Source organism: Ovis aries, chromosome 2, assembly GCF_016772045.2.
Source record: "Ovis aries strain OAR_USU_Benz2616 breed Rambouillet chromosome 2, ARS-UI_Ramb_v3.0, whole genome shotgun sequence".
NCBI classification, from domain to species: Eukaryota; Metazoa; Chordata; class Mammalia; order Artiodactyla; family Bovidae; genus Ovis; species Ovis aries.
Window position 1 is genome coordinate 235,349,216 of NC_056055.1, and position 23,498 is coordinate 235,372,713.

Consider the following 23,498-nt stretch of genomic DNA (forward strand, 5'->3'; position numbering starts at 1 on the left):
CATTAGTATCTGCCAGAGAGCCTACTGGTAATGGTGGTGAACAGTAATAGAACTCTTGCAGATTGTCTTCAAGCAGAAACTCAGGCCCAGGAGTGCCAGATATTTGGGGGTGGGGAGGCTTTTTTCCTCTAGTTGCGGCACACACTGGCTTCGCTGGTTGCCAAGCAGGGGCTCTACAGCAGTCTCAGTAATTGGGGCGCATGGAGACTCTCTGCGGCCTGCTGGCTTAGCTGCCCTACAGCACGTGGGATCTTAGTTCCTGGACCAGGAATCAAATCTGCATTGGAAGGCAGATTCTTTATCAGTGGACCACTAGGGAAGTGCCAGGTATTTTTAAGTACAGCTGCATCTTTTAATGTTGGCAGTGAGTTAAAACGTAAAATGTACTCAAGCCAACCAAAATCCTCCTTTTGAGTTGTATCAACTTTTTGGCTGCTAGTCTAATTGCTACATTAGGAATTGATGTAAACCAAAGTGAGTAGTTTGTGAACTGCTTTGGGCTCAGTGAGCTGTGAAGTAGTGATGAAATGGATGTGAAAATCTTATAGAAACTCTAGAAAATGCAAACTAAACCATAGTGAGACAGAACTCGCATCAGTGCTTGCTGAGCTTTAGGCAGAAAGGAGGGATTCCCAAGGGGCATGTGGCGATAGGTATGTTCACTATCTTGATTGTGGTGATGGTTTCATGGATGTAGATTTATCAACACTTAACAGATTGTTCATTTTAAATATGTGCCATTTACTGTATGTCAGTTATATTTCAATAAAGCTGATTCAAAAATGCTTTGTAGCAGAAGCAGGCTGTTAACAATTCTTAATTCCACTTGTTAGGCCACAAATTTAAACATCTTCACTTCATTGACTTCCAAGAAATCCAGTCTAGGATCACTCCAAAGAACACTATTTAGAACTCTGCAACAGGTTTTTATTTTTGCTTTATATCTATTACAGTGTTTGAAACCTAAAGAAATACATTTTCTCTTCAAATTTGGATGTGTATATAAATATCATTTGTCTGGACTCAGCACACTCAATGCCATGGTTTCTTGGCCTATATCTGCTCTGAAATCATCAAGCTTTGTCTACCCAGGGGCCCTGAGAATATGGAAAACAATAGCTAGTTTATAGTTCTTAAAAGCAAAATAAATTTAGAGAGAAAAACCAGTGAGGAAACAGGTTTGATTCACCTTCCGAGGGTCTGTAGCTGGGAACCCAAGATGTTTTTTGAGGGACATCTGCTCTGTCTTGGGTAATTGGGACCTCACGCCTTATTTGCTTCTTTAGTGGTCCAACCAATTTTGTGGCAATTCCCACAAAAACTGGCTGAAAGAGCCAATACCCAACTCCAGGGCTTGAGGATTCTCACCATGGCAGTTTTCTCTTCCCAAACCCAGAGGCTGAACATCTGACCTAGGTAGGGATGCAGGGCTTGAGTTTAGCAGAGGGGTTCAGGGATGTGCTAATGTGCACAGCAGCAGTCAGGCTGGCCCAGAAGTAGTAATGTGGGCCCAAACACACTCAAGGCCTTTACAACACACTACACAAACCTTTTTCCTGGGGTGTTCTAGGTCCAAAATTTAATGGTGCTTCTTCTAACTCACAGCCAGGTTTGATTCTGAACATAGCCCAGGCCTGATGCAAAATGCCCTCTCAGAGGAAAACTAACAGCTTTAATTTACAGACTTATTTGGTTTGTACTGACCTCAAAATTCTTCCCTTACCATGGTCTTCATCTGGGGGTGGGGCTAGGGAATAGTCAATGGGATGACTGGATCCTTTATGAAGGCCTTGGCCAAAGAACAGCTATTGCCTACCACATGGATCCCTGCAGGGCCCAATTCTCAGCTTGCTGGCTTAACAGAAAAATACAAAAGACAGAAAAAATACTGGACAAGATTGGTCTAAAATGTGCAATCCTGAAACAGCTGTGGAAGAAACCTACTCTGAGCAGTTTCTCAAGCCTCACATGTACTTATTGCTAGGACAGTCCTACCTGGAAGATGTTGCTAGCCTTTCCTATGGTTGTGAGCCTTTCCTATGGTTTGTGCAGTGAGCCTTGCACCCTTCCCCAGCCTGCCAAGGAGGCCCCCAGCCAGCACCCTATGGGTCCCTGTAGTGCCTGCAGAGACCTGTAGAATCTGGCTCTCTCACTTCAACTGAAAATCCAGAACATGAGCCCCAGAGATGCATCTACTGAAGAATATTCAAGATGATGGACACCAAACTAAGTGAGTCTCGGGGAGGAGAGACATGGCCTGAACAAATGATCTGAGAGGCCCTCAAAGAAGGGGGCGTTGGGAGGAGGAAGTATTGATAGGCATTCATCTCCTTCCCTTCTATTTTGCTAGAAACAGGTAACTCTATTATAGTGTGTAGGGGGAAGGCAGGCAGACTTGAGAAAATGGAAGTCCAGTTCATTCTGCTAGAGTTTTCAGATTAAACTGGTCTGGCTTGAGGGAAATGGAAAGTCAGTGCCCGAGAGCCTTCTTTTGCTCTTCCCTGACTAAGCATAGTAGCAGCTATAATCTGTGTAGTTCAGCTCTAAAAAATAGGGCTGTTGGAAAGTCTTCCAAGGGAAAAGAGAATGGGAGTAGATCTAGGGGTTCTAGGTAAAGGGGAACATAAAGGGTCCCTGAAAGCTGAAGTCTTCTACATCTGTTCCTTGGAAGGGTCCTTTGTACCCACTGCCTAAAGTAAACAGGCTGGCCAGGTGAGGATGGAACCTGTGTGGTTCTAACAAGGTTGCAGCCAATACCAAGGCCAGCCAGTCATGGGATAGCTCAGTCTTCTAAGACCAGCGAAGATGGGTGGGTGTGGGATGTCCAGAAGGGCTGGCAAAAACAAATAGCTGTTCAAAACAGTACTTGAACACTTTAGCTAAGAAAACGGTTCCTTGTCCCCTTAATTCACACCTAAACATCACCAACCCACCAGAGATTTTAAAATGCAAATAACCGTGTGCCAAAACATTAACCTTTCAAATATACGTCTTCTCTGGCTATTCCCTATAGCAGACTGGGGGGCCCCTCCATCCCTGTAACATCCATTCAGAAATCTGTCAGAAAACTCTGCCTTCACCTGGGCCAGGGTCTGCAGTCCAGATGGGGGCTGTCCATGAAGAGTGACTGTCAAGCCTGGGCTAAAAAGAAACAATATTTTGCTTCCCTAGATGAACAAAGGAGAAGGGGACACAAAAGATGATGTTACCATCTCAGGGGGCTGGAAGAACTTCACCTGTTAACTGAAAGGCGGGTCAGAGGAATATAATGGGAAAACAGTCTGAAGAAGACACTAACAGGAATGCTCCCAGAGGCCATGTTTATCTGATAAGAAATTTATCCTCGGGTTGTGCCCTGGGAGACACTTCAGCCTTTGGAGTCCTTGGAGAAAGCAGCCTTCAAGCAGTAACTGATAATCAGAAGAGTCTTCTATTTAGTACATGTCCCAGATCGGAAGCAAAAGTAGGAACAGCTGGGGAAGGCAGGATGTGTATGTCTCACAGTAAGAATTTGGCCCCAATGTCAGGGACTTAACTATTGCTAGAGATACAAAAGTAGTTCTTACTCAAATGCTCTGGCTGTTGGACAAGATCAAGGGGTGGGGGGGTGACTTTCTTTTGAACTGTAGGAGTAATGGAGTCAGCAGGCCAAGTGAAAAGGGTCCTGCCCCTTGCCTACCAGGGAGAGTGGGGCTTGGTAATTATCATGCCCAAACTGAAGAGTAGCATCTGACTCACTTAGGTGGTACGGCTCTGCTATCACTTTTCAGTGATAACCACTAGTCCGAACCATTTTTCTCAGAAAATGCCTCTGGAGTTGGATCTCAATACTTGAAAAAGAGGGCAGATTCAAAACCAATGGGCAAAAGGACCTGAACTTTTTATCTGTAAGCAGAGTGGCACGGATTTCACCTGAGCCAGAGGTGGGATATGCAGGAATGGGAGCAAGAATGGCATTGTTTCTGGGGAAGGGAAAATACAGCTTGGACCAGGGCATCTCTAACTGATCTCTGTGGGGAAGCAGCGACAGGGCAGACAGAGTGTGCCTTCAGCCCCACCACTGGCCTACACTTAGGCAACAAATTCCTCCACTCACCCCATCAGCTGGGCTTCACTTCATTACTATGTAATCCACTGACGCATACAGGCAAGCCAGTGAGGCACTGCAGTAGCTCTACTCAAAGGGAAAAGGCAAGGCATTGGGATTGAAAGTGTCACAGGAAGGGCAATATCCAAACCATGTACAGGGATCCCAATCCAGGAAGGTATCAGTCACTCTCAAAAAAGTCCTGAAGCTGCTGTATTTCTGTAGAAAGAGAGAAAGCCACCTGTGATAACTTATGTGGACAAGGGCATTTGAGACCAAATCCGAGGCAGCAGACTGCTGTCTGGGTTTCCTGATGCAAGCAGGATGCTCAGCACTAAGGACTAGAGTGGTAGACTTCACCAGGCCCTGGAGCCCTTGCTCCCTTCAGGTATTGGGACAATCAGACTAGGCTGACCTGTGATATGAAGGCTCCAGAGCTAAGGGTTTGTCCAGGTGGTAGCCCGGAACCCAAGCAGAGAGATGGATCAAGGTCAGGCTTCCTGAGCCAAAGAACTTCCACATCTCTTTTTGGTCTTCCTCACGGTATCCTACTTACAGAAATTACAGGGACAGTTCTTCCTCTTGAGACCAATTAAGATTGACCTACCTAATATATAGAATATAAAAAAATACAGAACTTTTGACATTCTCTCCTTTGGAAGTCAAATATACATGATCCACCTACGGAAGAGGAAGAGGAAAGGCCAAAGGCAAGGATCCCCTGGCTATCCCAGTACATGACACTCACTCCAACCTCCTCTGCAACTTATGGGTCACCCGAGCAAGGACTTTCTCCTCAGGAGAAAGCAAGGACCACAGCCCTCTGTTGCGTGCTTAGGAGAAAATACAGCTACCTCAGAGGTTCATTTCAACTCTGAGGGGAATTTTCAAGTAAACAAATGAAGTCAGGTCGCACCACTGGAAGGTGGGTAGGAAACATGGGATCAGTAGCGACACATGGGAAGCCCTGTCTGAAGGCCTGTGCTCCTCCTCGCTGACTCCCACTGGTGCACGTGCCCCAGGAGAGTGAAGGGGATCTCCCAAACTAAAGAGGTCTGGGCAAGGGGTTGGAGGGAGGGAGGGGCCTTTCTCGCATGGTGACCTCCCCCTCAGTCTCTAGTCCCAGACAATGCTGGCAGCTGGGTTTCCTAATACCAGGAACTCATGGCTCTGGGAAAGAGCAATCTTAATACAAGAAAAAATGTGCAAAAGAAAAAATTAAATAATTCAATCCAAGCATACAAGATTAATATTCTGTCAGAGCAAGAACACTTTGTTTTGGATTTCTCCCCTCCCCTCCCACCCCCCTCACCTCTGGAATATTCCATCTGCTCAAGTACCCAAGATAAGAGTTACACAGATCAGGGCAGAGGACTGGGAAGGATGAAGGAAGATAATAGGGAAGGAAGTCACCACTAAAGAAAAAAATTAAAATTAAAAAAAAAAAAAGGTGCAAAATTGGTTACCTCAGTCCTCCTTTGTCTACCCCTGGGCTCCTGGGTTAAAGACATATGTGCAGCCAAAATATAGTGTAAGGAAGAAAAACCCAACACATCCCCTTCTTGTCACAAAACCCAAACGTGAGCCTCAGATGGTTCTGTCTGTCCAGAGGGTGCTCCCTCCAGGGAAGGGGTCGGAGCAGGTCAAGAGCACAGTTTCCAGGGCAGCAGAGGTGTGTGGTGGCTGATGGTGGGGGGGCTGGCTTCCCGCCCACCAGAGGGCTGCTTTTCCGCTGGTTGGTGGTGCTTCCCATCCCCTCCCCTCCCTGGAGGCAGACATTATAGCTGGAAGCCCTCCATGGGGGCCTCAGGCTGCTGGAAGATGAACTGCTGTTGCGTCTCATCCACTTGGGGAGCCAAGCTGCTATCATCATCTTCTACACCAAAGTAGTGCTCAATGAGGTCGAAGGCCTTCTGGTAGATCTCCTGGTTCTCATGGCTCTGGAGAAACTCAATTTTATCCAAGCCTATGGTGGCAACAAAGAAGCAGGGACAAGAATGAACTTGGAATGCTTTACTATGGGTCCATAAAACATGAATGCATTTTGCCTTCCCTGAGGTATATTAGCATTTATAAACAAAAGTAATATGATCAGGTCTCTCTCTGATCTGAAAGAGGAGAGCTGCGATCTTCAGTTAAAATTACATAACCCCAAAGGAAAACAACTAAAATGTCAGTTATTAATCAGTGGTTTAACCTGGGTGATTTGTTAACCATTCTGAATCTCCTGGAGATGAGTAGTGAGTCAACCCAGTACCCCTAACAGAATTTGCCAAGGAAACCATAAACAAAACAAAAAAGATAACCTGTAGAATGGAAGAAAATATTTGCAACTGATGCAACTCACAAGGGCTTAATTTCTAAAACATATTAACAGCTCACATGGCTCAATGAGAACAACAAATAACCCAACCCAACCAAAAAATGAGCAGAAGACTTATACAGACATTTCTCCAAAGACATATAGATGGCCAAGAGGCACATGAAAAGATGCTCAACATCACTAATTATTAGAGAAGTGGAAATCGAAACTATAATGAGGGTATCACTTCACACCAGCCATCATCAAAAAGTCTACAAGGGAATTCCCTGGAAGTCCAATGGTTAGGACTGAGCAGTCTCACTACCAAGGCCTAAATCCCGCAAGCCAAGAGGTATGACAAGTATAAAACCAAAAACAAACCAAAAGTCTACAAATAATGCTGGAGAGGGTGTGGAGAAAAGGGAACCCTCCTGTACTGTTGGTGGGAATGTAAACTGGTGTAGCCACTATGGATGTTCCTTGAATAACTAAAGATAGACCTAGCATATGATCCAGCGATTCCACTCCTGGGCATGTATCTGGAGAGAAGATATATACACCCCAGTGTTCATAGCAGCACTATTTACTATAGCCAAGACATGGAAGCCACCTGAGTGTCCATCAACAGATGATGGGTAAAGAAGACGTGGTGTACATTTACAATGGAAAATTACTCAGGCCCAAGTAAGAATAAAATAATGCCATTTGCAGCAAGATGGATGGACCCAGACATAATCATACTAAATAAAGTAAATCAGACAAAGACAATTATCATATGATATCACATATGGGGAATCTAAAAACACTGATAGAAGTGAACTTATTTATAAAATAAAAAGAGACTCACAGACAGAACACAAACTTATGGTTAACAAAGGGGGAAAGGTGGAGAGGGATAATTATGAGTTTGGGATTAGCAGATACAAATTCTGTGTGTGTGTGTGTGTGTGTGTGCGCGCGCAAGTGCGCACGTGCGCATGTGCATGCATGTGAGTTGTTCAGTCAGATCCCATGGACTACAGCCTGCCAGGCTCCTCTGTCCACAGAATTTTCCAGGCAAGAATACTGGAGTGGGGAGGGATAATTATGAGTTTCGGATTAGCACATACAAACTGTGTGTGTGCGCACGCGCGCGTGCGTGTGTGCACGTGCATGCGAGTTGCTCAGTCGCATCCCACTCTTTGACACATTCTGTCCACAGAATTTTCCAGGTAAGAATACTGGAGTGGGTTGCCATTTCCTCCTCCAGGGACTTTCTATGACCCAGGGATCAAACCGCATCTCTTGCACTGCCAGAAAGATTCTTTACCACTGTGCCACCTGGGAAGCTTTAGATACAAACTACTATTAACAAAATAGATGAACAACAAGGACCTCCTGTACAGCACAGAGAACTTATCTAGTATCTTGTAATAAGCTTGTTTATAATGGAAAAACAAAAGAAAGGAACTTGCTAGAAACTCAGCTGAAAACATGCCTTCCAGCTCCTTATCCTATTATCAATTCTGGAGCTTTATTTTTGCATCTGTACCATAACCTACTTACTGGGTACAGCCCATCAGAAAGAGAACTGATCTATTGCTCCTCAGAAGAAATGGAACTTGTGGGATAAAACTTTGCATTCAATGCTGACCATACACCCTCACATACATATACTACTTCAGAGGTTCTGAACTAGAACTTATGGTTCTGAACTCTGCTTATGGCAGACATTAGTTTGGGGAGAGGGCACATACCATAGGCTTCCTCGATGAGGCCACAGTAGGGATTGACCCCTGAGCCACTGCGCTTGCCCTCTTGCTCTCCAAGCCGAAGGATGTTCTCCAGTCCATTGAGGGCCACTTGCACAATCTTTGAATCCATCACAGTCAGCAAGTCGCACAGGGGTTTGATGCAGCCCAGGGAGACCAGGTACCTGAAGGGCAGAGACCAGGAAAGTTCTAAATCAAGACAAGATAAGGGAGGTGCCAGGGCGGTGCTCTGGGGTCCCTGGGTCTCCTTTACACACATCAATGCTCTTAGCAATTCACCCTGCCTGAGCCCTCATAAACACCCAGGCTTTATCTCAGTCTCCACTCCATCGATACTACTGGTTTAGTTCATTTCCATGTAGAAGGCTGCCACGGATTTCTCCTCCTGGTCTGTAATGTGTCCCTGCAACAGTACTACCTACTCTGAAACATCATTCCCCTGCTTAAAATTTTCACAGTCCAAGCTCTACTCTCAATACAATCAGGCTCCTAAGCTTTTTCAGCTTCATCTCACATTATTCCCTTCCAAGAATATTACATTCCAGCCAAACGTGAATGTCTCTAGGTTTCTGATTTTTGTACTTTTACTTATGCCTTTTCCTGTCCAAATGCCATTCACAACCCTATATCCTCAAAAGCTTAACTCAGTGGCTATCCTTTTCTCCTAAGGTTTTATAATATGCTGAATATACTCCCTGGAAGAAAAGTTATGACCAACCTAGACAGCATATTGAAAAGCAGAGACATTACTTTGCTGACTAAGGTCCGTCTAGTCAAGGCTATGGTTTTCCAGTGGTCATGTATGGATGTGGGAGTTGGAGTGTGAAGAAAGCTGAGTGCTGAAGAATTGATGCTTTTGAACTGTGGTGTTGGAGAAGACTCTTGAGAGTCCCTTGGACTGCAAGGAGATCCAACCAGTCCATTCTAAAAGAGATCAGCCCTGGGTGTTCTTTTGGAAGGAATGATGCTGAAGCTGAAACTCCAGTACTTTGGCCACCTCATGCAAAGAGTTGACTCACTGGAAAAGACTCTGATGCTGGGAGGGATTGGGAGCAGGAGGAAAAGGGGACGACCGAGGATGGCATCACCGACTTGATGGATGTAAGTTTGAGTGAACTCCGGGAGTTGGTGATGGACAGGGAGGCCTGGCGTGCTGCAATTCATGAGGTCGCAAAGAGTCGGACACGACTGAGCGACTGAACTGAATATACTCCCCCTTCCTAAGCTACAAGCTGAAGGCAAGGTACTTTTCTAATTCCCACCACTCCAACTCAAGTTCATAATGGAAAGCAGAATCAGAGAACATCTTCACACAAAACAGCTTTCCTATTTACTTCTCTCAAGTATCATTGTCAAAAATGATTTCTCAAGGAAACTGCTCCGAATGAGCCATCGAATGGTTCTCTTTCATTTGTATGAGTAATTGTGAATTATATAGATTTAAATTCTCTTGTGGGTAGAAAGAGGCAGAGGAGAGATGAATGTCTGTCTTAAGTGTCCATTCTCAAGGAGGGAAAAGAGGCTACACTCTAGCAGCTTATCAGTTAAACCCTACTGAACAGCAGTAGACTTATCCCAGCAAAGGCAGTTTAGAGACTGTATGTAACATAAGCTGACAGGTAGAGTAAACATGTCACTCAAACAATGGGAAGGACTGTGGTACCTGATTTGTTCAGGGGTTCCTCCTGATGTGGCATTGGTGATGGCCCAGGCTGCTTCTTTCCTTGTACGGAACTCTGCTTTCTGAAGGATTTCGATCAATACAGGGAAGATGTTTGCATCTATGACAGCCTGAGAATAATTAGGGGTTCGGGGGTGGGATATGGGGGAAAAAAGTCATTTCAAGGAGAATAAGCAAATCCAGAACACAAATCAGCTAAGATTTAGACACATTCCCCTTCCTCAAAGTTCTCCTTTGTCGTTCCCATATACCTAAGGTGGTGCAGAAGAACCTGGCTTCTGCTCCACAGAGTCTTTGACCAATAGCAGACACTGATCCCAATTTCAAAAGAGAAATTTTTTTGTCTAGAAGGCAATATCCCACAAAGTCTCGTGATCCCAGGCCTTTCTACCACCGTTCCTCAATCTCCCAACTGCTTGTTTTACCTGTATCTGAGCCCTGTTGCCAGCAGTGATATTTGAAATGGTCCAACAAGCTTCCTTTCGGATTGACTCCTTGGAGCTGCTCAGGAGGTGGAGGAGGCAAGGGAGGGCTGAACAGTTAAGAATGACCTAGAACACCAAAAGACAAATTGAGATAAATTGGACTTAATCAAAATTTAAAACTTTTGTGTACCGAAAGACATCTTTCAACAGAGTGAATTACACAAGTCACAGAATGGGAGAAAGTATATTGAAATTATATATCTGATAAAGATGAATATCCAGATTACATTAAAAAAAAAAAAGCTGAACATAGTTTAAAATGGGCAAAGGACATAAACAGACATTTTTCCAAAGAAAACAGGCAGGGGGCCCCAAAGCACATGAAAGATGTCAGACATCATTAATCAGTAGGGAAATGCAAATCAAAACCTCAGTGAGATACAGCTTCACACTTCATAGGACAGTTATTCTGTTTTCCTGGCCGTGCTGGGTCTTCACTGCAGCATGCAGGCTTAGTTGCCCCACAGCATGTGGGATCTTAGTTCCCCAAATAGGGACTGAACCCGAGTCGCCTGCATTAGAAGGCGGGTTCTTAACCCCCAGATCCCAGGGGATTATATATATATATAATATATAAAATTTATTATAATACTTATAACATTTAAAATTTATTATAAAAATAAAATTATTTTTATTCTTAAAAAATCCAGGCAATACAATTGTTGGTAAAGATGTGGAGAAACTGGAACCTGGTACATTGCTGGTGGGAAGGTAAAATGGTATAGCCATTGTGCTAAACAGTATGGTGGTTCCCCAAAATCTTTAAATATAAAATTACTCCATGACCCAGTAATTCCACCTCTGGGTGTATATCCCAAAGAGCTGAAAACAAGGACTCAAACAGAGATTTGTATGCCAATATTCAATGCAACATTACTCACACTAGCCAAAAGGTGAAAGCAACCCAAATGTTGATCAACAGATGCATGAATAAACCAAATGTGGCACAGGTGTGCCAAGGAAGATCATTGAGCCACCGAAAGGAATGAAGGTATGACTTACTAAAACATGGGATGAGCTTCGAAAACATGCTAAGTGAACTAAGTTGAAACAAAAGAACAAATATATATGGTTTGGTTTACGTGAGGTTTCTAGAGGAGTCAAACTCGCAAGAAACAGAAAGTAATGTGGTAGTTACCAGGGGATGAGGGGAGGGGGAAACGGGAATTTATTATTTGAAGAGCACAGAGTTTCAGTTCTGAACGACGCAAAAGTTGTGGAGATGGATGATTGTGATGGTTAAATAACAATGTGAATGCGCTTAATGCCATTGAACTATACTTAAAAGAATAACCAGCTCTCCAGCCTGTGTATAGAAAAACCTTGCATACTGCACCCTCTATGGAGGTATTACTAACAGAGGACTAACATGAGGTTACCCATGGGATCCTAAAGGTTTAGTTACAAAGTAGGGGTGAGGCTCCAAAGATTTAAGTATTTCAAAGGTACCATAACAGAAAAGCTGGGACTTTACCATGTCCCAGGTAGTAAGTCAAGTTATTCCATTTAGTTTTTCTTCAGTAGCACCCAATGGATAATGATTTGCTTCCAATTTATAGAAAAAATAAAGGCAACCAAGTTGCCCACAAATCATACAGAAAGTGGCAGAGTTGGAATTTTTCCTTCAAGCCTGTGCTTTCTCTCCTAGATCACACTGCCCCCCACCAGGACTAAAGTCTACGGCAGGGAGGGATTTGTCCACAGACAGCTCTCTTCCTCCTCCTTACCTGGGTCTGGATGTCATCCCCAGTGACGATGTTACCCACAGCTCTCAGAGCAGGAGAAGCCACTTTGTTATCGTTGTGCCTATAGAGGAGGGCGATCTGGTCAGTAGAGGGCCAGCACCAAGCTTTCAGCTCTGCTGACCACCAAGGCCGGTAGCACTCATGGGTCCAGACCTTTGCACAGGGCAGCAGACTGCTAACTGCAGTTCTGAGCTTGGAATCTGTACCCTTTCTAACTGGGATCACTCACATGAGAAGCTCGACCAATCTCCGGCAGACTCCAGAGTCTATGACTGCCTGGATCTTCTCATTGGGGCCATCAGATAGATAAGAGAGGGCCCAGCAAGCATCTGCCAGCAAGTCTGAGTCGCTGCTGAAGAGTAGGCGAGACAGCACGGGCAAACAGGGGGAGACCTATTGGAAGCAGAGAGAGAGGGATTCATAGAGGGACAGGGTTACATCAGCTCTACCACTAACCCTAACATGTCCGAGCCCTCCTCTACTGAGTAAGTCTAAGACCCAGAGATTTCTACTACATTAAGCCATCAGGCCCACATTTTCATTTACCACCCTGGCACACGAGATCACCTACTTCACTGAAGATTGCCTCTTTCAGTTTCCCGTGGATCAAGACTCTGAGGGTTCCCCAAAGACTTGAAAACTCCCATGTCAAAATTCCTCCATATGAAGGAACCTGCTATTACTCAGGAACTGGTAAGAAGCTCTCTTACCTTTGCAAACTCTGGGGGTGGGTTCTTCCCTCGGCAGAGGTTTGACAGGGCCCAGACCGCATTCCGGGTCATTGTCAGTCGTGTGGACTTGGTAAGGAGTCTGAAGGAGACAGAGAAGCCAGATGCTGACCAATGATGCCCTTTGCATAGAGCTGTTGTCTGTGAGCCCCAGGAGCACATCCAACCAGACCCCTACGACTCTAGCCCCCTCACTGTCTTTTCCTACCCATAATTTAAGTGAGTTAGTTTGGTCCAGGGGGCTAACCTACATCTTCATAGGGGATTAGGACCAGATGTGGTTGTTAAGCCCACAGCTAATAAGAGCAGAGAGCTGGACCTTGAATAAGCATGCTAAATGAAGTTTTAGTGTGGGGGCTTTAGCTATGCAGTACGGATGGATTCTCTGTGACAGGCCCATAAAAGAGTTCTAATAGTAGCTTACGAGGTGTGGCTTCTGAAGAAAAACTCCTCCCTCTGCATCCATACGACCCTGCATGGGGTCTTAGATCTGTGGTTTACAACAGAGCTCTCCAATGTACCTATGCATAAACCCATAGAAAATCAATGCATTTTGCAGAGAAGGTTAGGTTTTTCCAGATGGGCTATTCCTCCTTCTCTCCTCTGGCTCAGCAATGAGCCCAGTATGACCAACAGGAGACTCTACAGTGCTGTGAAGCGAGAAGCATAAGACACACACCAGCGGCACAATCTTCTTACTCTCAGAAGATAGCCTTTTACTCTGTCAATCAGAATGCACTTGTAGCATTTTTGGATTTACTCATCATTTTAAGGTAAACTGTCCCCCAAAGATCTGCTACATGGCTGCCCTACAGATGCTTGCGGTGCAGATGCCAGTAGTTACTCACGTTAACAAAGGATTGAGGATGGAACAGTTCAAGACGTAATCTCGGCAAACGGAGCTGTCTCCAGCTATGTTTCCCAGTGCCCAGACTGCCTAAAAAAGGGAGGATGGAACTGTCACCCACAGAGCCTAGTGGCTTCTGTGAGTACTTTACACTCACAACTACAGAGTGACACACAGCAGTAACCAGGACGAACATCCCATCAAGGCCTGAAACACACCAAATAAGCTCAGTACCCTCCTTGTTGACATCCTCATTGAGTACTTGCTCTATGAGGACTTTTCCTCTGAGAATTCCTGGGTTTGGGGGGGAAAGCAGGCTGCCGCTGTACTGTAGCCAGAGAAACCAAACCAAAACCTCCTTATCCGCACCTCCTCATCTCCCATAAAAGGAGAAAATGATGGGAAACTTGTATTCTTCTTGTCTCATAGGACCAACCCTATATGTATTAATAGAGGAAAAATCCCCAGTACCACTCCACTTCTAGTCAACCAGTAAAACTCCAGCGCAAGAATTGGAAGTAGGGTTTTTATGATCCATAGATGTTGAAAAATGGGTACTGTGGTGTCTTTTTCCCAACACCACCTGACACCCAACATGTAGAGTTTTCTTCTACATCAATTCTCTGATACCATGTCAGTGAAAAGTGAAAGTCGCTCAGTTGTGTCCGACTCTTTGTGACCACATGGACTATACAGTCCATGGAATTCTCTTAGGCCAGAATATTGGAGTGGGTAGCCGTTCCCTTCTCCAGGGGAGTCTTCCCAACCCAGTAATTGAACTGGGGTCTCTTGCACCACTGGCAGATTCTTTACCAGCTGAGCTACCAGGAAACCCATGTCAGTTCAATAGGTAGGGGGCTCAGTCCCACAAGACTGGCCTCACTTAGATACTAGTTACAACTCCCAGGTGCCACCTATACTTTTTACCAACTGGCTATAAATTCAGGAGTTCCACATTCTGCAACGACTCACAGAACTCAGGAAAACTTGACTCATGTTTAGCAGTTTACTCTAATGGATACAACTGAGGAAGAGCTAGAGATGCAGAGGGCAAGGCATGGGGCAAAGCATAGGGGCTGCACAGAACTCCTGTGCCCTCTCCAGGCATGTCACCTTCCCAGCACAGTGAGCATTCACCAACCCAGACGCTCTCTGAATCTCACTGTTCAAGATTTTTATAACCCAATATTTACCCCCTGTAACATCCCTAGGGAGGTTGGGGAGCAGGGGTGGGAAGAGTGGGCAGGGGCGGGGCTGAAAGTTCCTATTCTCTAATCCCAAATTTGGTCTTTCTGATCACTAGCCCCCCTTCCGAAAGCTATCTAGGGCCCCACCCTGAGTCATCGCATTAGCACACACTCAGGTGTGTTGCAAAGGTGCTCTTTAGGGATAAGAGAAGTCGCTTGGATCACTAAGAAAATCCCAAGGTTCTTAGGAGCTCTTTGCTCTTAACCTCTTAACTGGGGATAAAGACAAAATACATTTTTTACTATACCGCTGACATCATTAAGAATTAAGTCAAATTTGGGTATTACCTGTTCCTGTACATCCTCAAAGTCCGAGTTAAGCAGCTCTATAAAAATGGGGACGGCCCCTGCTTCAATGACAATTTTGGTCTGCTGAGAGGTTCCAGAGGCGATGTTTGTTAGAGCCCAGGCAGCTTCAAACTGAAAGTGAGATTAAAGCCATGACTGAGAGGTCATTCCGGACAGAGCAGCCGTGCCTACCACCTGGCTCAGAGCAGTTACGTCTCCTGCCCCTGACTTGAAAAACAACAACAACAAAAAAAAAACACAACACCACACATGCCTTTCCCTTTTCTCCTTTAAAAGAAAGGAAGAATTACTGGCAGTGACATAACATAATAGGAAGACAGAACTAGGCTTCCATGGTTCCAGGTCTAGGCCTGCACTACCACAGCCCCCATGAGTTCCTGGGCAAGCCGCGTTTTTTGTTGGTTTGTTTTTCCTAGAGGCAGAGAGGAAGACAGGTTGAAAGAGTTAGGAGAAGGAGAAAGAATGAAAGAAGAGGAGTGAAACCTGGGGGCAACACCAAATCTTTACTATTCCCCCACCACCTCAGTGGGTTGTTGTGGCAGAGTCGCTAAGTCATGTCCAACTCTTTTGCGACCCAATAGACTGAAGCCTGCCAGGATCCTCTGTCCATGGGATTTCCCAGGCAATAATACTGGAGTGGGTTGCAGCAAGCCATGTTTTTATTTCCTGCACTTCACTTTATTCGTTTCTGAAACCAGGATATAAGTGAGACGGGTCTCTCAAGGATCCTTTCAGCCAAATTTCTAATAAGTTCTCGTAGAGTGGCTCATCACTCATTTGTGAGAAGAGAGGCCCAGAGAAGCAAAGTGGTTCACTCCAGAATTACAAATGGACTAGAGCGTTTTATATACGTATATGTATACATACATACATATGTATATATATTTATTCTATATCACAACCTCTGAATAATGAATCTGTCATATTCTGGTATCTTTCCTTTGAGACTGTTTTGGGGAAGAGTTTGTGGCTCTCTTACTTGAGACCAAGTCCTCTGAGGTAACAGCATCTCCTTAAATGTTTCCTCCTCACAGATGTGTCTGCAGAAGCATGCCTTAGCAATTTCTTGGCAAAAGAGCATTCATCTGGTACCTCTCCACCCTGGGCCTCACCTGTAATGTACAATTCTCATTCCTCTTCAGAAACTCCACAAACCGATCCACCACTCCTGGAGTGTTGATAACTTCATCTATTGGAGGACTGGGCTCTGGGAGAGGGACAAAGGAAAGAGAGAAGTCAGGAGAAGGGCTGGCTGATGCATTCACTGGGGTCAGTCCACCATCCTTCCTAAATACTCCTGACCATCCTTAGAAACACTCCCAAGCTTCCTTCTGGTGAGGTGGTTTTAACAATAGCAGGTCATTTTTGAACTGCATCAAATAGCTGAGAATCTAAAAAGTAAAGCCAATCCTAATCCAAGTATGCTCACCTTTGGCTTTCTAAATCTAAGCAAGTAAATAACCTTACCTACCTAAGCAAGCAAGAAAGTAAGGGAGAGATGACCAAAGAAGGTGCAATGCTGGTCTAAACACTTCCCTTCTAAGATCAGCATTCTTTTCTTGGGAGGAAGAAAAGTCCTCCCAAGGTCAAAGGACAAAAGTCCTTGGGAGAAAAGAAAATATTTTTCCCATCATACAGCAAATTTTTACTGAGCAAAAAACGCGTGCCAGACGTAGTTCTGGGTACCAAGAATATAACAGTGAACCAAACCAAAAGTCTCTGTCCTCATGGAGCTTATATCCTAGTGAGAAGAAATACTGTTATGTTTGAAGGTAATAACTGTAATAGGAAATAAAATACGTAGGGCCAGGTAAGGAGATTAAAAATGCTGCAGGGGGTGGGGGGAGCAGCAATTTTAGTTAGGGTGTCAGGGTAGGTTTTGCTGAGAAAGGTAGGATCTAACCACAGAAATGAAGCAGCTATCACACAGATTGTTGTTCTTTAGTTGCTGAGTAGTGTCTGACTCTTTTGCAACCCCATGGAATGTAGCCTGCCAGGCTCCTCTGTCCATGAGATTTTCCAGGCAAGAATAATACTAGAGTGGGTTGCTATTTCCTTCTCCAGGGCATCTTCCCAACCCAGCAATCGAACCCACTTCTCCTACATTGGCAGATGGACTCTTTACCACTGAGCCACCAGGGAAGCCCTGTCACACAGATATCTGCAACTAAAGGGTATCAAGCAGAGGGAATGGCCATGCAAAGGTAGGAATGTGCCTGGCTTGTCCAAGGATGCCACAGCCAGCAGGGCTAGAGCAGAATGAATGAAGGGCAGTAACTGATGAGGTCAGTGAGAGGAAACAAAAGGCTAAGTCATGCAGGCCTCTCTGGGGAAGTCTAGGCTTTGTACCTTTGGAGAGCAGTTTCCGGAATTTCTGTGTGGTTGCTAACTGCAGGTCAGGATCATCAGAAAAGAGCATCTCCACCATCTCTCTTGTGATCACACTCTCCTAGGACATAAAACAGGTTCATGATTTTGCAAACCAACACTAGAGCCAGATATAAGCCCATAATCCTGTTTGGCATCCTGCTTTCTAAAGACTTGAGGGCAGGGCTTCCCTGGTGGTCCAGTGGTTGAGAATCTGCCTGTCAGTGCAGGAGACATGGGTTCAGTCCCTGGTCTGGGAAGATCCCACATGCAGAGGAGTAATTAAGCCCATATGTACAACTACTGAGCTTGTGCTCCTAGAGCCCATACTCTGTAACAAGAGAAGCTACTGCAATGAGAGGCTCTTGTACCCCAACCAGAGAGTAGCTGTCACTAGAGAAAAGCCTGCATGTAGCAATGAAGACCCAGCATAGCCAAAAAGAAAAAAGACTTGAGGGCAAGAGGAAGGCACCACAGCAGCTCAGATGTTTAATCCATAGCTGCTTTAAGCTGTAATATTTAGAAGTGATTCTTAACCTCTGAGGCAACTGAGAGCTCCTCTTAAATGTTTCCTCTGGTGTCTTCACCACAGACAAATCCCGGTTGACTCCTTAAGCTGACTGGGTATTAGGTTGTTGCATAAGTGATTGCTGTTTTGCATTGCTGAACTCTGCCGCCTGATATTGGAATACACTCTTGAATAAATGTGGTCATGTTATACATAACTTCAATGTTGCATGCATCACTTTGTTTTTTTGCTAACGACTTATTAAGTTCAGTTCAGTCGCTCAGTCGTGTCCGACTCTTTGAGACCCCATGGACTGCAGCACGCCAGGCCTCCCTGTCCATTACCAGCTCCCATTTTATTATTTGCTGTTCATTTTATATTTATTTTAGACTTAGAGAAATGATGTTAGACAAAAAGCAAATCTGAGCGATTTCAAAATGGGTTGTAAAGTGGTGGAGACAACTTATAACATCAACAATGCATCTGGCCCGGGAACTGCTAACGAATGTACAGTGCAGTGGGTTCAAGAAGTTTTGCACCCTGGTACTCGCCAGGAGCGTCCACATCACCATCCCCTTCTCTCCTTTGTTGCTGCTAATCACAATACTCTAATGACCTACTCTACTATTCAAAAACTATTTTTATGTAATTTATGTACGCTTTCTTGTTTATAAATGCCTGATTTTTTTTTTTTAAAGAAGTTTTGCAAAGGAGACGAGAACCTTGAAGATAAGGAGCACAGTGGCCAGCCATCAGAATTTGACACCACCAATCGAGGGGATCATCGAAACTTATCCTCTTAAATCTAACTACATGAGAAGTTGGTGAAGAACTCAGTGTTGACCATTTTATGGTTCGCTGGCATTCGAAGCAAATTGGAAAGGTGAAAACACACAATAGGTGGGTGCCTCAAATAAAAAAAATCGTTGTTTGGGAGTGTCATCTTCTCTTATTATATTCGACAGCAATGAATCATTTCCTGATTGGATTGTGGTATGCGACAAAAAGTGGATTTTCAACTGATGATAACCAGTTCAGTGGCTGGACCGTGGATAAGCTTCCAAAGCATTTCCCAAAGCCACTAACACCAAAAAAGAATCGTGGTCACTGTTTGGTGGTCTGTTGCCTGTCTGATCAACTATAGCTTTCTGAATCCTGGTGAAACCATGACATCTGAGAAGTATGCTCAGCAAATAGATGAGATGCACTGAAAACTACACCACCTGCAGCAGGCACTGGCCAACAAAACGGCCCAATTCTTCTCCATGACAATGCCTGACTGAATGGCGTACAACTAATGCTTCAAAAGGTGAACGGATTGGGCTAGAGTTTTGCCTCATTTGCCATGTTCACCTGGCCTCTCACCGAATACCACTTCTTCAAGCGTCTTTTTCTAGGGAAAATGCTTCCACAACCAGCAGGAGGCAGAAAATGCTTTATCAGAGTTTGTTGAATCCTGAAGCGCAGATTTTTATGCTACAGGAAAAAAAAAACTTATTTCTTGTCGGCAATAACAAATTGATTGTAACGGCTCCTGTTTTGATTAATAAAGATGTGTTTGAGCCTAGTTACAATGATTTAAAATTCATGGTCCGAAACTGTAATTACATTCGCACTAGCCTAATACAAAAGGGCCCACAGAATAAAGAGATTAGCATGACTGTTGGTAAAGCTACTGCTGCTGCTGCTGCTGCTGCTGCTAAGTCGCTTCAGTCGTGTCCGACTCTGTGCGACCCCATAGACGGCAGCCCACCAGGCTCCCCCGTCCCTGGGATTCTCCAGGCAAGAACACTGGAGTGGGTTGCCATTTCCTTCTCCAATGCAGGAAAGTGAAAAATGAGAGTGAAGTCGCTCAGTCCTTTCTGATTCTTAGTGACCCCATGGACTGCAGCCTACCAGGCTCCTCCATCCATGGGATCTTCCAGGCAAGTGTACCGGAGTGGGGTGCCATTGCCTTCTTCGGGTTAAAGCTACTAGATGATATGAACTGCTCAATTTCTGTTCTGTAGAAGCAAGTACTTCTCAAGCTTGCCTGAAGCACATGCAAAGGTCTTACCCCAGTGGTAGAGCTCACATAGGAGTCCATGAGAAGACTATCGAACATGGCGGCTTCTTCATTGATCAGCTCCACATTTCTCCGTTTAAAAAGCTGAAAGGAAAGAGAAGAAACGATGCACGGAAACAAGGAACAAAGAATGACCTAATAATGTTAAATTACAGCATGACTGTCAAGGAAATGCTAGTGTATGAGAAAATGCCAAACTTTATCTACTGATATAGAAAGATATTCAAGGACTTTACTTTCTATGTTACATCTATTGTTTATATTTTTGGAGAACATTTTTATAAGCAAATCTTTTAAAATTTCTGTGCCTTTACAAAGGGCACAGATATACGTATATATAATATATAATATGTAAGTATATATAATATATACACACCCTATATATACCCTATATACACACATACACATATATATATGTCCTTATACACACATATATAAAAGGCTTCAAAGAAGATAAATAAGGGTGGACAAAAAGCAGGTTAGCATCCAGACCTGGGAAGGGAACCAATTTGGTGGTGATGTGTGGCAGAGATGAAGCATTAATACAGTCTCAGTTCTAGAGAGACTTACAAAGAATGGACTCAGGAAATAGAAGGCAGCCCAGAATGGTTGACAAACTTCTTAAAAGGCCAGGCTTGAGGTTGAAAGCCAGACCTAACAGTAACTATCGAGTAAAAACGAGGGGTTAACGCTAGAAAGTTATATTGAAGACAATTAAAATGATCCAAGGTGAACGAAATTATGGAAGAGGAATAAGGGACAGCTCTTTCTCAAACATTTCTTCACAACAAATGAAACTGGGTGAGTAGCCCACAGAGCTAAGCTACTTTCCCAGGGGGAAAGTGAGAGTGTAAGGTGGAGGCCAACCACGGTGGCTGAACCACCTCCCTAAAGAGCACATTTGCGAACGCTCAGGTTAACGCACTTGTTGCTCCCGTTTCTGCTTCCGGAGCTGAATGCCTTCTTCCTCTCTTCTTCGCCTCATTTCCTCAGGGTTTAGGGCATTGTTCTTGTAACTCTTCATTCGATAATTGTCTTTCCCTGGGCTCGCCATGGTCTCTGGAAGAAGGGAAGATACAAACACACTGGCAAAGGCTCTTAAAAGGACAGCATTTTCTGTTCACTGGCTTCTTTCCCCACCTACCCTCCCCTACTCAGGGGGACTCACAGCTTCCCAGTGAAGCCTGATAATCTCAATAACTGCCCCTGAGAGCTCTATTACCACCCCCACACCAACAACACAGTTTCCTTAACAAGTTTACTAAATAAGTGCTGTTATAGCAATTGATACAAGCTTAGTATTTAAAAGGTATAGGATTCAAATACCAGCTCTTCCCTTTTTAAATTTGTTTATTTATTTAGCTGTCCCAGGTCTCCTGATCAGGGATAGAACCCGGGCCCCCCGCCCTGGGAGCATGAAGTCTTTAGTCACTGGACCACCAGGGAAATCCCAATACTGACTCTTCTACTTGTTAGCTGTGCAACCTTCAGTGAAAGTGAAGTCGCTCAGTCGTGTCTGACTCTCTGCAACCCGTGGACTGTAGCCCACCAAGCTCCTCCGTCCATGGGATTCTCCAGGCAAGAATACTGGAGTGGGTTGCCATACCTTCAGTAAGTCGCTTTAACCTCTGTGCCTCAGGAGCTCATCTTTTAAAACACAGAGTTGTTAGAAGGACTGTATAGTTTAACACATGTGAAGTACTACTTAGACGGAGAAGGAAATGGCAACCCACTTCAGTATTCTTGCCTGGGAAATCCCACAGACAGAGGAGCCTAGCGGGCTACAGTCCATGGGACCACACAAAAGATCTGGACACCACTTAGTGATTGAACAACAACAACTACTTAGAACAGCACTAGGCATATGGTAAACGCTCACAAGCTATGATCACCTCCGTGACAAGAGAAAAGTTATATGACTTGCTGAATAAATGCAAATATATTTAACCTAGCAGGTGAAATACAGTGTACCCAATTCAGTGGAACACGATGTATATTTTTAAGTAACTCATACAGCCACCCCTCTATTTTTTAAAAGAAATTTTAAATTTTATTCTGTAATATTTGCTACATACAAAAAAGATGAAACATGTTAAGTTACCAAGCAAAATAATACAATAAGCATCTGTCAACTCACCACTAAATCCAAGAATTAGATTAATATACCTGAATCTAGTAGTAAGGTCTCCCCCTGTCCCAGGATTTTATATCCTGCAACTTTACTATATTCATTGATTAGCTCTAGTAATTTTCTGGTGGAGTCTTTAGGGTTTTCCATGTAGAGGATCATGTCATCTGCAAACAGTGAGAGTTTTACTTCTTCTTTTCCAATTTGGATTCCTTTTATTTCTTTTTCTGCTCTGATTGCTGTGGCCAAAACTTCCAGAACTATGTTGAATAGTAGCGGTGAAAGTGGACACCCTTGTCTTGTTCCTGACTTTAGGGGAAATGCTTTCAATTTTTCACCATTGAGGATAATGTTTGCTGTGGGTTTGTCATAGATAGCTTTTATTATGTTGAGGTATGTTCCTTCTATTCCTGCTTTCTGGAGAGTTTTTATCATAAATGGATGTTGAATTTTGTCAAAGGCCTTCTCTGCATCTAAAAATATGCAACGCTTCACGAATTTGCGTGTCATCCTTGCGCAGGGGCCATGCTAATCTTCTCTGTATCGTTCCAATTTTAGTATATGTGCTGCCGAAGCGAGCACATGATTAGTGATGTTAAGCATCTTTTTCATGAACCTGTTGGCCATTTATATGTTTGCTTTGGAAAAGTGTGTATTCAGATCCTTTGCCCAATTTCCCTTGCAGTATTTGTGTTTGTTTGCTATTGAGTTGTATGAGTCCCTTATACTGTTGTTGCTGTGGCGTTTCTCAGTCGTGTCTGGCTCTTTGTGACTCCATGGACTGCAGCACACTAGACGTCCCTGTCCTTCGCTATTTCCTGGAGTTTGCTCAAACTCATGTCCGTTGGTTCGGTGGTGGTTGATTTGGAGATGGCTGTATGGCATCACCGAGTCCTTGATATACTTTGGATATTAATCCCTTATCAGATATATAGTTAGGAAATACTTTCTCCCACAGGTTGTCTTTCCATTTTGTTGACCATTTCTCTCTTTTTAATTGTTTGACTCTGCAAAAATCAGAAGGCACTGACAGACAGCCACCCAATTCCCATGATGCCCTGAGTGAAGGTAAGTCAGCTTAGACATATGATAGGCTAAAATCCCACTACTTAAGGCTCCAAGCAGTGAGAGAAACAGCCATCAAATGCTGACCTTTTTATTTGGGAGTGGGGGCGGTGCTGTGAAGAAGCTTTTAAGCTTTCTAGTTTAAGCTTTCTAGCTTATGGGTCCTACTCGTTTATCTCTGTT

General features: G+C 44.2%; 1 protein-coding gene and 2 non-coding genes across 4 annotated transcripts in view; all 3 read right to left on the reverse strand.

Annotated features, from left to right (window-relative positions):
- Positions 1-905: 905 nt before the first annotated feature.
- KPNA6 (karyopherin subunit alpha 6) overlaps positions 906-23,498 on the reverse strand; it is a 55,829-nt gene continuing 33,236 nt past the window's right edge. For both annotated transcript variants that reach the window (XM_012149798.4, XM_042244998.2), the window contains 13 exons: positions 21,048-21,181; positions 20,114-20,206; positions 17,532-17,631; positions 16,295-16,389; positions 15,162-15,293; positions 13,628-13,716; positions 12,762-12,861; positions 12,281-12,444; positions 12,034-12,112; positions 10,247-10,372; positions 9,804-9,931; positions 8,126-8,304; positions 906-6,053 (listed from right to left, as the gene is read on the reverse strand). In XM_012149798.4, coding sequence (XP_012005188.1) covers positions 5,866-6,053; positions 8,126-8,304; positions 9,804-9,931; positions 10,247-10,372; positions 12,034-12,112; positions 12,281-12,444; positions 12,762-12,861; positions 13,628-13,716; positions 15,162-15,293; positions 16,295-16,389; positions 17,532-17,631; positions 20,114-20,206; positions 21,048-21,181 — 1,607 coding nt within the window. In that variant the 3' untranslated portion in view covers positions 906-5,865. The remainder of the gene's footprint in view (positions 6,054-8,125; positions 8,305-9,803; positions 9,932-10,246; positions 10,373-12,033; positions 12,113-12,280; positions 12,445-12,761; positions 12,862-13,627; positions 13,717-15,161; positions 15,294-16,294; positions 16,390-17,531; positions 17,632-20,113; positions 20,207-21,047; positions 21,182-23,498) is intronic.
- LOC114113468 (U6 spliceosomal RNA) lies at positions 22,726-22,832 on the reverse strand. Its single transcript, XR_003588490.1, has one exon. It is a non-coding gene; the product is annotated as a U6 spliceosomal RNA (small nuclear RNA).
- On the reverse strand, positions 23,246-23,393 carry LOC114113418 (small nucleolar RNA SNORA79). The gene has a single exon (XR_003588454.1). It is a non-coding gene; the product is annotated as a small nucleolar RNA SNORA79 (small nucleolar RNA).